Raw genomic sequence first — 14,398 nt, 5'->3', positions numbered from 1 at the left:
CAGAACAAATATCTTACTTCCTTTAAGGCAAAATATATATTTTACTCAGCTGTCTTTATGTTACTGTAAGCATTTTCCCTTCAGTGATTCAAAGTATAAACCTTCTTTGCAAAAGCAAAGACAGAAGGGAAGATGAGACAAAAAAAATTATAAGGCAAAAAGTAATTTCAGAAATAGTTTACTCATAACAGCTACCCAATGAAATTCTGTGATCACAAAATCAAACCTAGGAATTGTACAGAAATTTCTCATTGTTGCAGCAAGTACTGAAAGAAAAGTTTGCCAGCTGCATTCACTACGAGGCAAATGAAGAAACTCCAAATGCACTTATCTTTAAATCAGTTCTTAAAAGACATTCCTAAAAGCAGTAATTACATAAAATTATCACATAGTTTCAAATTAACCTGAAAGACACAAAAAAAGCTGGTGTAAGATAAATATATATTATCCATGCATAACCATCCAAGGAATAAGAAACACCTATTTCTGAAAAGAAGGGCAACTAATACCCCATTTCTTTTTTAGAAGCAACACTGTAAGAAGAGCTTTCCTGATAGCTAACTCATTAATCAAATCATTCAGTGGATTCATTCTGTAATGTGAAGGTTTTTATCCCTGAAGCAGGCAAACTTCAGGGAAATAGCAGCCCAATATCTCTATGTGGACAAGCCCCATGCTTCAGTGTCTACAGCATTTCTTCTTGCATTTAAGATTACTGTACTTGGTAATACTGCATATTTTGCAGTGTTTAGTAAAGAAACAAGTGCATAGTGAAAATCCCAAACATTAAATTAAGTTCTACATGCTGGCAAAACTTCAAAAATATTTACTTTGAAGACTACAGTATAATTTCTCTCCCATGGTAATTTTCTTTGGCCTCTATTTCCCCCCAGTTCCATATGCTAGTGTTGTATATGTATCCAGCCATGCATAGAGAATTATTCAGAACTTCACAGGAAATAATATCTTACTTAAAATCTCCTATTCCAACCTGAGCTGAGAAACAGAATGAAATTATCACTAAGCCTCTCTAAGAAAAGAAACAACTCCAGTCTTTTTTTTCCTTATTACATGTTTATATTTGTTCTCAATGTGCAACAAATGTTTCAAGAACTGTTTGTCATACTTATTTCTCAAAAAAAACCAGCTTTTCTTTCAATTTTAACGCAAATTTAAAAAAGTGAAATGCTTTACAAAATTTCTGATCTTAAAAAAGTATCTTTTAAATAAATACAATTTATCTTCAATAGCATTAGGAGTAGAAGGTGAAATTACTGCAAGCTACATGAAAAGGGAACTAATAGTTTTATTAGTTTTGGGGGGTATTGCTCAAGAATAGCCTACTTGGGAACCCATGGCAGTTTAACCACAGCAGTGCTAAACTCAGCAGCAGCTACAGACTTAGCCAGAGTTGAGAGTTCCCTGTCAGCCAATACTTCTCTAAATTCAGTACTGTCACAACTAGACTGCTGCTGGCACTGCAGTTTGATTGGTTTCAGAAGGTTTGTTTGCTGTCACAACTGCAGAATAGCCATTTCTTGCATTTCCCTGACAACCACAGCCCCAATCTCCCTGACCCAAAAAGACCAAATAATGACAGTGAAATCTGAATTCTGTAAAAAGAGAGAACAAAAATAATATCATTTGCAGGCTAGGGGTATGACTCCAAACTTTGGCATTTCTGACACCGATCTCACTGTACTTCTCAATAAACTGTAGTGGCCTGATGAAAGTAGTTTTAGGCTGACTGCTAACATGGAAAATAGACCTCAATCAGAACACCTGCCCAGAGCACAGAGAACTAAGAGCTGGACAACACCAGGAACTCTCTCTGCATTAACTGTATGGCGCTAGTAACTATCTAGTGAGAAAGAAAAACATAGTAAGTACAGACCAACAAAAATGGAAACTAGAATTTTAGTAGCATAACACAACTGTATTGTCATATATTTAGAAGAAAAAAAACTGTTTGAGAAAGAAGAAACTTTAGTTATGATGAAAAGGAATTAATAAAGACCAAAGACAGAGACAAACAATGGATTTTGTCAACAAGTAATAATAAAAGATGCAGAGTACATTTTTTGAAGTTACAAGGATTTACTAATCCAATATCCAATTACCATCAATGGAAATGGTGCATGATAAAACAAAATCCAAAGTGTTCCATGAAATTTTTGAAGGACATTAAGGGAGAAACACTACCAATTAAAAAAAAATTATGACTGACTACTATTCAAGGAAAAAGAAAACAGATGTTCTGTCTTCTCAGAGTTAAGGAAAGAGAGGAAATAAACTCATCAGTTATAGGAAATCTTTACTGCTTTGTGCCCAAGCAGAAACGTTTTACTGGCTCTACTGAATCTCACTGTTGCGTGTTCTTGCCAATGCAGAGGGAAGCAAATACTAAGATGCCAATAGAGATGCTCAGACAGTAATGAGAAAGCTTGAGAAAAATGTAGACTTTGACTCCTGGTTTTTCAGCTACACTGGTAAATAAGATGGACAAAACGTATTGACAGCAACTGGAGAAAGTGAAACAGAAAGACCAAAGAAAGAAAAAAGGAATAAGGCTAGAAACATTGAGGGGGAGCCCATAAAGCAAAGATGGAAACTTGGAAAGGGGATGTGGGGGGTGTGAGAGGTCACAGAGGCAACGTGAACAGGGACTGGTCTCCCTGTAGGAAGAACACAAGAGAAGATGTATGCCTTTTTCTTCTTTCTCTTTTTTATAACACAGTCTATTCCTACATTACTCCACTGTCCACAAACTACCATAAAATAAAGTAAAAAAAAAAGAAACTAGAGGTTAAAAGAACAACACAAGAAAAATATGTAACAGAACTAATCAGAAATTCAGACAGTTTGCATCTGCAGAAGGGAACATACAAAAACCAATGTAGTTAAGTGAGGAGAAAGTGACAAGTGAAATAAGAAAAATGTAACTATCAATAAAAAACAGTAACAACCTGCTGGTTTATTGCTCTGCCTTTTGGGGCTTTTTTTATTTGAAGTCTCACCACACTTTACAAAACATTCCATCTCACTGACAATTACTTAGGAGTCATTCTCCTATAAGCAAATAATGCCACTAAAGTGAATGTTGTTTGCAAAAGCAAAAGTCTGCAAGCATTTGCCTTAATATATTATCATACCTTCCTGTCCTAAAAGAAATGTTTATAAACATGTTTATGTTAATATGAACACTTAAAACACTAGGACTTTGTGGTAATTAATAATAACATCTCATATAAGCTGCAATAGTATTTTAACCTATAGAAAATATTCCTTTCAAAATTCCTTTCAAAATAAATTGTTATTAATAGATAATGGTATTTTTAATTAATGAAACAGTCCCTAATCTAAAGACTAATAAAACATGGCAGATAACCTTACAGCTTAATTTATTAATACAGCTTTCTTGATTCTTCAATTTATCATAAAGACATTGCAGAAAACTTACAGCATTACTGCAGACATTTAGGAATTTTATATGAAGTGCATTCTAATATTATATCTCAGAAGTTTTAAAATAAATACATTAAATATAAAAAGACATAGAATTATACCTTATTGTATCGATCATGAGGAACAGACTGCAACACGATAGGCTCCATTGTAGAAACATTTGCAAACTGCACCTCGGGAATGTACAGAGCACAAACCACATGAGCCCAACCTACAAAAAGTTATAATTGTATTTAGTGTTTTCTAGAGGCTTAAAGGACATTTCAATGTAGTACAATTACAGTGCAAAGAATCTTTTACAACACCTTTTTTTTCCACAGACTATTTTAACTGTTTAGAATATTAAGGACATAAATTACACTTAAGTCATGTTTACGTTTCATTTCTGTTATCCAAAGTTTAGATGATCGCTAATACATTTTTTAATGTAGTCAGAAAGAATTTATATGAGTAATACTCCATGAAATTCAAATACTAAAGATTTACACAAACAGTGACACACAAACAGAAAAATGATTATTTTGTTTAATTTCTTGGATTAATACAGCCATTACATAAAATCTACTCCAAGTCCTGCAAAAAGAAAGCAGCATCTGACCAAACTGGTATTCTTACAAGCATAGCATCAGAGAAGACTTCTGTGTATAATTTTTATTTAAAAACGTCATTCTGATTTGAATAGACTACTCTTTCTTTCTGTAGACAGAAATTGCAACACATAAGCACACCCTCACATCCCCTCTATGAAATCTCTTGCTTTTCCATTTATAAACTTGTGGCCAACTCGTTTTTTCATGGGAATACAAATACCTACATCCAGTCCTATTCTAATTCATTAACTTGGGATCAATAAAAGGTTATTTAGTTACTTACCATACTGTGCTTTAACAACATTTTAAGAAAGCCAACACTCTTAATTGTCTGACATTTGGCTGGATGGAGGTGGGAGAAAACTCCAAGCCAGAAACAAACCTACAAACTGGAAGCCTTTTTTCAAGATCCTGAGAGCTATTGATTTGTTTCAAAGGAGGACCATATGCCATAACTGTAGATTTAGGGGAAGTTGCTACATAGCTAATCCAACATATTGCTATACTGACATTAATAATAGAATTATTACAAGTATTATCATCTCATCCAGAAGTGAATTTGGTGCAGCTAATCACTTGGTACAAATTCTGTTCTTCCCCAAGAGGAAAACTAAAGTCTCTTGTCACAAAACCCTCAGTAACCTTTAAAAATAATTCTGCTTTCCTCCTACCCAGGCTTACTAGTATGCAAATATTAAGGACATAAAATGACAGACTTACATAATTAGGTAATCTAGCAAATTATTATATTAAGCAAGCAACATAAATTATCATTGTGCAAACTCATGCTATAATAAAAATAAAAACAACAACAACAATAATAACCCCCCCCCAAAAAAAAAAAAAAAAAAAAAATTGAACACAAACCCCACCATATACTGTCTCACTGCAGACCCTTCTGAGCTTTCATACTGGATTTTCTCAACTACTCTACAGAATCCAAAAGGTTCTAATTTCCTCACCGAACTGTATGCTTGACTTTTAAACTGAGCTAAACACAAAGCTGTGCTTGCTCACAGTAGTATTGTTGAGACTCTGGAATGGTATTTAGAAGAAAAAGCACACATGCAATTCCAGATACTTTTCTTAAAGCACCAATCTTCTCCAGTTTCTGGCAAGGGATCTGGTGTCTCCCCTCTCCATTTACTAAAATTGGTAGTTACAATTTCTACAAAAAATGAAAAGTGCACACAGCAGTTACAGTAACACCACACATATCAGTCTACTGTTTCAACTGCTAATAAATACAGTACCTGTGCTGCTCCCTAACTTTATTCACAAACAGTCTTTAGAATTATTCTGTACAGAAAAGGCACAAGACCAATAAAAGTGTAGGGTAAAAAAAAGTATAAACAGCCAACTTGAGCTGATTTTAAAACCTGCTCCAAGAGACCATTTTAAAATTATCGTTAACAGACAGACTGAGAAAAAAAACTATAAAAACCACAACCTTTTTTGTTCACTTGTCTACTTGAAATATCTTCAGGGAAAGAGTGTTTATAAGGGCATTTCTAAGAATTGCAAACTGCCTTAAGCCAGAATCATCTTACTAAAGACAAATAAATGTTAATATGGTGTTAATGGTGAATATTTATCTTTAAATGTTCTCTCAAAAAATTAACTCAACTAGAAACACCATTTATCTAATAAAGCCATTAAACCAATAAAAAAGTGACACTGAATTTTGAAAAAAAAATAAACCTTCTTCAGTTGGCTACACAATCAGATGGCAAAAGCTTTTACCTCATATGTAATTAAGTCTGTACTCTAGTTACACTTACATATAATGGAAAATTATTATCTAAATACACAAAATATACCAGAGACATTAGGGGGAAAAACCCACTTACTAAGTGAACTGAAATTTAGGAAGGTAAAGAATTTTTACTATAAGGAACCAGCTTCAGGAGTAACTTTAACTGAATAGTGCTCTGCCACTATCCAAAAAAAAAAAAAATCAAAACACTACAACATATTCCTACTTACAAACAGGCAGTACATATCCAAGACAGCTATGGCCAGTAACAGGCTTTTAACTTTCATGAGACCAAACCCAGGATCTATATAATGAAGCAAATGAAGCACCACAGCACTAAAACACTTTTTGAATATAGGTTAATAAGTGCCCATGGAATAGAGGACAAGGGACATTTTCCATTGGTTTCCATCTGGCACCTTCAGATCCCAGATAATCTGGCCTTGTTGGAAAATCACAATAATATAATAAATCACAGAAATGTGATTTATTAATATAATAATTTAACCAGAGGGGTGGTTGCAGCGCCCTTACGTTACCAGCCTCAAATGCCTACACCAAAATAAAAGCCTAACTCCAGCACCAGCATCCACTTGGATTCAAAACACCCTGTACACAAGTTCTTAAATATTCTTTTGTCCAAATTTTAACTGGTGAAGAAATAAAGAATTGTCAGAGAGCAACAGCCAGCTGACCTGGAAGTGTCAAGGAAAGTCCCCTTTAGGAAGAGTAAGGAAGATACTTTTCCATAACAAATGTGGTTAAGAACTGGTTGTCTAAAGATGCTGTGCAATCTCCACCTTCTCAGAACTCAAGGTCTGTAGACTCCTCCACAAAACTTCTATAGTAAAGGGAGGTCAAGAAGATTCCATTTTGCCATATAAGAACGAGACAGTAGGAGGAAAACAGAAAAAAGCAAACAAGAACCATTTTCCCAAGCATCAAGAGACTAGCCACTATAGCTACAAAGCATAAGCACAGAAGTAAGGACACCTACAGTCAACGTGCGATAGATGTCCTTGGTCCCACTGATGAGAGAACGAGCTACTAACCTATAAACAGTTTTACCTGTCATGTTTTGTTCAACTGAGAGTGTTCCTGACTATATAACACAGTGCAAAAACACCTTTCTGATCCTCTGCTGACATTTCCTTCTCTTTTAGACAACTACTCAGGCTGAGCACAGGGCTCAGAGTTCCAGCAGAATAAAGGACCTATTGCCACGTTCAAAGTTGAATGCTTTTGTCTACTGTTTTCTCCTGGATGATAACTGCTTTCTTTGTCTGCAGGGACAAAGAAACATTCTAAAGACACCCATCCAAACTGTACATAGAAGCCTGTATGAGAAGCAAGCATTTAAAAGGATGTGTGGTATTTAAGACTACCTTAAAATACATATTCTTCCATTTACTCCATCTAAGCCATAAAGTTTGCACTATAAACTTCCTATTCAAATCACTTACTACATTATTCTAGGGCAATTAAAATTTCATCAGCAACTATATGCCTTCTCCCTCCTTCTCATCCAGGAATAAAAAAAAAAAAATCACTAAACCCAGTCCTTTTAAGCTTTACCACTGTTTAAGTGTGAAAAATACCACTGTACACCCATGTTTTAGATTACAAAATAAAAACTCCAACAGCAGTGTTATACACATTCAAAAACATTCAAAACATTCTCCCTAGTTTCTGTTGTAACTGCAATTATTTTATCAGCTCTCTTCTTCACCCAACATTGCACAGAAATAACAGCAAGATATTCCTAATTTTTCTTAACTGTTTTCCAAATTTGGCCAGGAACTCATGAGATTTTTGAGATCGCTTTTGCTCCAAATGTGTTCATTAAACCCATCTCTATAAACCATATAATTTACTCTTTAAATCAATTATAAGCTTCCATTCACTTTAGTTGTGTATGGTTGGAATCCAGACAAATGGCCACAGATGTGTTACTTGCTTTTTTAATTTTACTTATGAAACTTGCAGCAACTGCTAACAAACTCTTACTATCCCCACTGAACTCCTTATATCCAATTTACTTTTTGTTTCATCTCACTTTCAGGACAACTTTAACTGGAAGAGAGGGCAGGACACACATTTTTGCAAACAGAGATACAGGAAGCTCGCAAAATGTTGTTAAAAAATTTTCCCTTATACTCAGATTTTTTTATTTTATTTATTTTTAATCTTTGAGATGGTGGCCTTTTGACATATGTGCCTTCTCAATAATAGCCTTTTAACCAGATGATATGGCTTGCCTTGATTACTTTAAAACGAACTTAATTTCTTGTTTTTAAACTAGAAAGTCTAAGAAACATAGCATAAGGATTCAAATTAGCCATCGAGTTTGCCTATTTCTGTGCACTCTTACTAGAATTGTCTTCTCTGAAACTGCCGAAGAAAACCCCTCAGGCTATGACGGGCTGACAGATTCACTCTCTCTTTTGCTTCCAAAAAACCCAATATTCTACAACAATCAGTGTCTCCACCCAGAAACTGTAAAATACCGTTTTTAATTTTTACTTATTGGTGATAAACAAAGTTAAAAATACTTACTTCAACTACACTTTCAAGATCAGTAACTTTGGGAAATGCTGCTTACCTTTAATAAAAAAAATCCAGGGTGCTTTCTAAGAAAACATCACACAAATATAACTAAGACATTTTCCTTTGGAAAGATCTTAGAAAACAAATTCTACCAACTTTCAAACAACATGAAAAACCACATATAAAGCAATTCTGAGATCTGCTTTGATAACAATAATGAAATCTATTTTTTCCAATATCAAAAATTGGAAATTCATGCTGACAAGTCTTCAAAGTTTAAATACACCAAATGAGACTTGCAGCATTTAACTTAAATGGATTTTTACTTTGATTTCTCTTAGAAAGACACACTATTGAATTTTGCCACTTTTTACGTTACATTCTAGTTCACAAAATGTTTCATTATCACCACAGAATTTATCCAAATGTTACCAATCCTCACTGAGATTTTTATTTCTGGCGCCTTACTGACTTTTAACTCAGTGCAAACCTAGCAGTACATACTTAGCAGGCAGAATTTTAATGTATATTATTCACTAACATTCAGAGTGACAAAGCTCAGACTTCAGACCCCTAGCCAAAAATAAATAGTTGATCTGTTACCCCAATGTGACAGAGAAAAGTCATTCCTACAATTCTACCATTAGCAAACACAAGACTGTTGCCAACAAAGAGCTCTATAACTAGAAATAAACTCTACCAAAGTAAATTAACAAAGAAAACCCAGGAAGATAAATAATACACAGTATGTTACCCATCTAACTAAATTTTTGCCTTTACAACTATTGCTTAATTGCCCAAAATTTGATTCACAGGCACCTTCCCCACAAATAAACGCATCGTACTTTTAAACTGCCTTCCAGTGCAAATTTTCAAGCCTTGTTTTCATCGTCTTTGACTTCATAATAATATAACAGCAACAAACATATAATCCATCCTACCATCCACAACAAGGGAAGTCCATGTCTTGCTTATGAACTAAGAGGCACAGAGTAGGGACTCCACTACAACCCACAGTCAGTGCTGAAGTTGTGCAGCAGAGCACTAATGCACTGTAAAGACCAGAATTGTGAAGCCAGACTGAATTCCAGCCACAGGACTGGTAGCACAAGAGTTCTGGGATATTATCACCATCCCCTAACCATGAAGCAATGTCAGGGCAAAATTTGTTTAAGCATTCTAAGTTCCTAAAGAGTCCATTACATTTCATTAAAGAAGTCTTACAAAAAACTACAGTTCACTCCCAAACCAAGAGAATGTATGTATTATGCTAGCATGGAAAAAATCTTTATTGAAATACTAGTTTCTTATGGGGGTTGCTTTAAGTTGTCAATTAGGACAATTAGGATACACCTCAATCCATTTCAGCTGTAGACTCTCACTGAAAAGCAGGACCTCACCTTACTGTTCACTTTCAACTGTACATCCTTGTCCTCTCCTTGCAGTATGAGTTTGCTGTGTAGCAGGGCAAATAATTTTTTTCTTTCATCTCATTACTAAAATTGCAGGAAACTTAATAGTTTACCTGTGAGCAAGATCAGTCAATGGTTTGAAGCAATCCACACTGAGGTCACATGATTACCATATACAAAACCATCAGCATAGAAACACACAGTCAGGGAAAACCACAGTCTCCCCCTTTCAGCAAAGGTCAACAGCTGTCCTAGATTACATGAAATTGCACCCTCCATTTCCACTACTATCAGATCTGCTGACTGACCCAAAGGCTGAGCTCTATCCGACTCTGCTGGATTCACCTTTCAAAGGTGTACTTAAGACCATTACTGTTACTGTTTGCCAAAGGGAAAGATTAAGCACTATTAAGCCTTTAGTTAAGTATCTCCTCATTAAGGCATTCCATATATTTTTAACCCTGCTCTTCCTTTCCTGTTAAAACAAGAAAACTTGCAGATAAGAAATCTGTCAGTTGAAGTTACTGTCTTCTCCTTACTGTATTAAATAAAGATTTAGAGTTTGCTATAGTTAATACAGCATTATTCATATTATATTGTTTGATCCACTCTTTGAAGAGGGGTAAAAAGAAGGTGCCACACTTAACCACTACAGCTCTCACTGTTGTGGTTAGTAGCCAATGTCATTATTGGTATAGAATGGACAATTTGTTAAAAAGGTAAAATAAATACTATTTGTCTAAGAAGAAAAAGGCTTCATCCTACAAAGTCTAAATTTCCTGCTGAATTTCACAAAATACTCCATTTAGAAAAATGTGAACCTCAAGTAAAGAATTGATTCATTTCAAATCATCACTCTGCAGCACAACATTCGTTTGTTTTCAAAACAGCTACAGATAAAATTCCATTGGTCCACTGAGTAAGCTAATAGCTTTAATAATTTTATCTGGCATGCTATGGAATTACTGAGTTTCTTCCACCTCTCTCAAGAAATCCTTTCATACAACAAAAGGAAGAAATGTGCAAATAAGCACCTAAAACTCTATTAAAAAATTTCTACACATGCACTGTGATTATCAGTAATATAAATCATAAATACAAAATACTTTATATGGTAATACATTAATTTCTATTAATGCAGTATTTTAAATGTATTATCTTTTTATTCTCTTTCCCAGTAAAAAAAAATTCACACACTGCTGTCTATCTGCTCAAAAAGGCCAGAACATTTATAGGTCAGCACTTGCAAACTGTGTACATCTCAGTGTGTACATATAACATTATTATACCATCTACATTCTTAGACGGTAACACCAAGAAAACTCATCAGAACAGTAAACCAGACAGTGAGATTCTAATAATAACAACAGCAACAGGAAAGCCTAGCATATAGCATTTTTATAGACTTGGGAGATCCTGCCGCTAAGCCAGGGGGTGGGAAGAGGGTCTGGACCATGACATAAAACCACCACATTGTTAGCTGGCCTTTCCCCAAGCAGCTGCATGAAAGAAGTCTTGGTGAAAAGTCATACAAAGAATGCTGTTACACAGCATTCCTGATCATCATCCACTGGAATCAGATTTCAAAGAAACAACTTGTATAGCAAAATCAAACCTTTTAAGCTCACAGAAAATTGTGGAAAAAGATTACTGCAAGAAAACGATTTAAATGCGAGATGCACTATATTAGATACAAGTGAATAATTTGCTTAAAAAACAGAATGCCTGCTCAGTACTATGAGAAGATAAAATAACTGGGATTCAAAAACCTATAATCAGTCCAAATGGTCGTGATTTTATTTTCTCCTCGCTGAGTGTCAAAAATCCAAAGGAAATTACTGCAACAGTTTAGGAAACCTTACTGAACTGAAAGGCCCAAAACTGCCAACAGTTCTCAAGTATCTTCAAACAAATGCGCACTTGTTACGTCTCTGTTTTTCAAAAGATGTGTTTATATTCTCTCCAACTACTAATCCACTTACCAATCCACCAAGCTAAAAGAAAATTAATCTTTCAATAGCCTTCTTACATGTAAGACAGCAAATCAATAAGCAACTCATATACGTATCAAGTTTTCTCATTTTAAAGAACTTTTATATTCAGTCACATTTAAAACCACAACATGAACATGAATACCAAATTTATCAAAGAATTCTGTCAACAAATATATTCAGAGAGAAAAGTTTCTTTTTCAATTCAATCTTCCTTTTCTATTTTTAGTATCAATAAGAAAAGAATAAATAAAAATTTTCTAAAAACATGTAATAGCCTGACAGAGTTTATATAATTCCAGTCTCTGAATACAGGAGAAGTCCTCATGTTTATGTAAAAAAAAAGTCCATGTGCAGGAAGGATTATTTTTTGTTCACAAAATTTAACCATAGCCCTAAGACAGTCATAGGTATTAGGCAGACAAAGTATTAAAACTTATTCAAAGCTAATTCCTAAAATTTCTTACAAATATCCTGCTCATAGCTGTGCAATGTCCTATTACTCTTAAAAATTAATTAATCAAATGCATAGCTAAATACAGACAACTCTTAACAATCCTTAGGACAGATAAACCCGTCGATAGATAAGCCACACCACAGATACTAGTCCAGACTCCACTCAGCTAAATCTGAGCGTACTGTTTCTAGGATCTGTGTAAGTGCAGGAGCAGAAAGGCCTTTTTCACACAGTGCAGAGACTGAACAAGCACGTGCAAACAGACCTTAGCTGCTCCTGCTCAAGGTCACTTTAAGTCTCTGACAATGGAAAGCACAGGAGGGACACTGAAGCAGACTAGGACATATTCCACACAAATCCAGACTCAATTATCTCTTTGGGGTCACTTCAGGTTCTGATTACAGCACCAGCAGCCACCATCACCAAGCCAAGAACAGGCAGTCATCCATCGTACCCAAAAAGGTTATGGGAAGAAGTACTGGAAAGGCGAGCAGAATAACTGACCCTTGCAACCCCAGTTTGCAAATACCAAGTATCAAATTTGCATCAAATAAAACCATGAGGTGACAGGTTCAAAAGAAACTCATGGACACATCGTACTGGTCAACTGCAAAATGCCTTGCCATGCATGGACACTAAACTTTATACAGATGAGAACACTTCAGTAGTGTGACAGACTTGTCTTGCATCACACACAAAAATACCATGTCTGGAACAAGAAGTCCCAAAGCATAAATGCTTGCAGGCTAGGAAACTATTCTGAGAAGGCACAGAAGACCGTTCTCAAGAATCTAGTTCATAATGTCAAAGAGAGCAGGACAAATGTTGTTTAGCCTCCATGATATGTTCTTCTCCTATTACTATCTCAAGCTGTTACTTTTAAGTTCTCTGTAAAATCCATGACAGTACTGCTCCAATAATGCTGTATTTCAGAAATCACTGAAAATTGCAATTCTGTATTTGCCATAGACGACACTAGAGGACCCACATGAACCTGATAAGCACAAGTAATGCAGAGTCAAACTCCAAACAGAAGTATAAAATCTAAAAAGTGAATCTAAAAAAATGGTGATCTCTAAAAGGTCAGATAAGCAGCAACAGGCCAGTAAAAGGAGGGGGAGCAGGAGGAAGAATGCATACAAAGGAACCTCGCACTTGGTGGGGGGGTGGGAGGAAGGGACAAAAAACTCACAGAATACCAACACAACCACACCATATGCTACTATAATATATAGTCAATTAATTATACTTATAGTCAATTAATACTTCTAAACAACACAAGTTTGATTCCCAGACTACTGCCATACACGTAGTGCCCCAGAGTTCTTAAAGGCAAGACAACACCATTACAGAAGAGCCCTAAGATTAGGCTGCCTTCACTTACAGCTGTGCAACTGACTTAAGACAGATCATATACAGGTTGCTGCTATAAGAACACTCCTGGCCATTCCTTCTATCAGCATTAGCATAGGAAGCTAGGTCAGGGAAGTTTTCATGCAGCTGAAAAGGAATGCAGGGCAGAAAAAAAGGAAAAGTTTTAAAAACAAGTACCATCACAAAGGAGCAGGAAACAATGTTCAGCAAGGACCCTCACTGTAATAACAGCATCTTACTGCAGGTTATGAAATCACAGAACATTATAGTAAAAGCTCAGTAACCCATTAATCTTCCAAACAAAAAAGAAAATATGGTACTTTCAATGCCCAAAATACAGTCCTTCACCTTACTATAGTGCAAATACGGGAAGACTGTTAAAAAAAAACCTACAAGAGCAGCAGGCCATGTATGGGCCAAGATATCTGCATACTCAAAACAAAAAGCACACTGGCTACGAAATGAAGTTATTTGTTGCCAGAAGGCAGAAAGAAGAAAAACCTTCTATCGCTGACTTAAAATCAGCAATTTCTTCTCTTGTTCTGAAAAACTAAGACCATTTAATTATCTCTATAATTTGAGAAAGACTGCATCATTACAAGTTTATAAACTAGATGCTTACAAGGTTTTACCAGAAATGTTTGTTTCCAAGTTTCTTCTCAAATACCTGCATCTTTTTATGATTCGCTTGGCAGCAAAAGGTGAAACAGCATTTAAAGAAACTAAGTATTAACCCACTGAAAACGCCATTTCAACTGGCAAGCCCATTATCTGATCTTCAACAGTATTTCTTTAAGTCTAAAAAT

The 14,398-nt window shown here is 35.2% G+C and overlaps 1 protein-coding gene across 6 annotated transcripts in view; it reads right to left on the bottom strand.

The window, feature by feature from the left end:
• The window catches only part of MLLT10 (MLLT10 histone lysine methyltransferase DOT1L cofactor), a 124,798-nt gene that overhangs the window by 84,318 nt on the left and 26,082 nt on the right, over positions 1–14,398 (bottom strand). For all 6 annotated transcript variants that reach the window (XR_014617050.1, XM_084227207.1, XM_084227208.1 and 3 more), the window contains exon 5: positions 3,567–3,676. Coding sequence is in view for 5 of the 6 variants with exons in the window: in XM_084227207.1 (XP_084083333.1) it covers positions 3,567–3,676 (110 nt within the window). In the remaining variant the exon portion in view is untranslated. The remainder of the gene's footprint in view (positions 1–3,566; positions 3,677–14,398) is intronic.

The sequence above is a fragment of the Fringilla coelebs genome, assembly GCF_963513975.1.
Source record: "Fringilla coelebs genome assembly, chromosome: 1".
Classification (NCBI taxonomy): Eukaryota; Metazoa; Chordata; class Aves; order Passeriformes; family Fringillidae; genus Fringilla; species Fringilla coelebs.
Note: the sequence above shows the minus strand (reverse complement) of the source record. Positions and strands in the feature narration are given on the sequence as shown.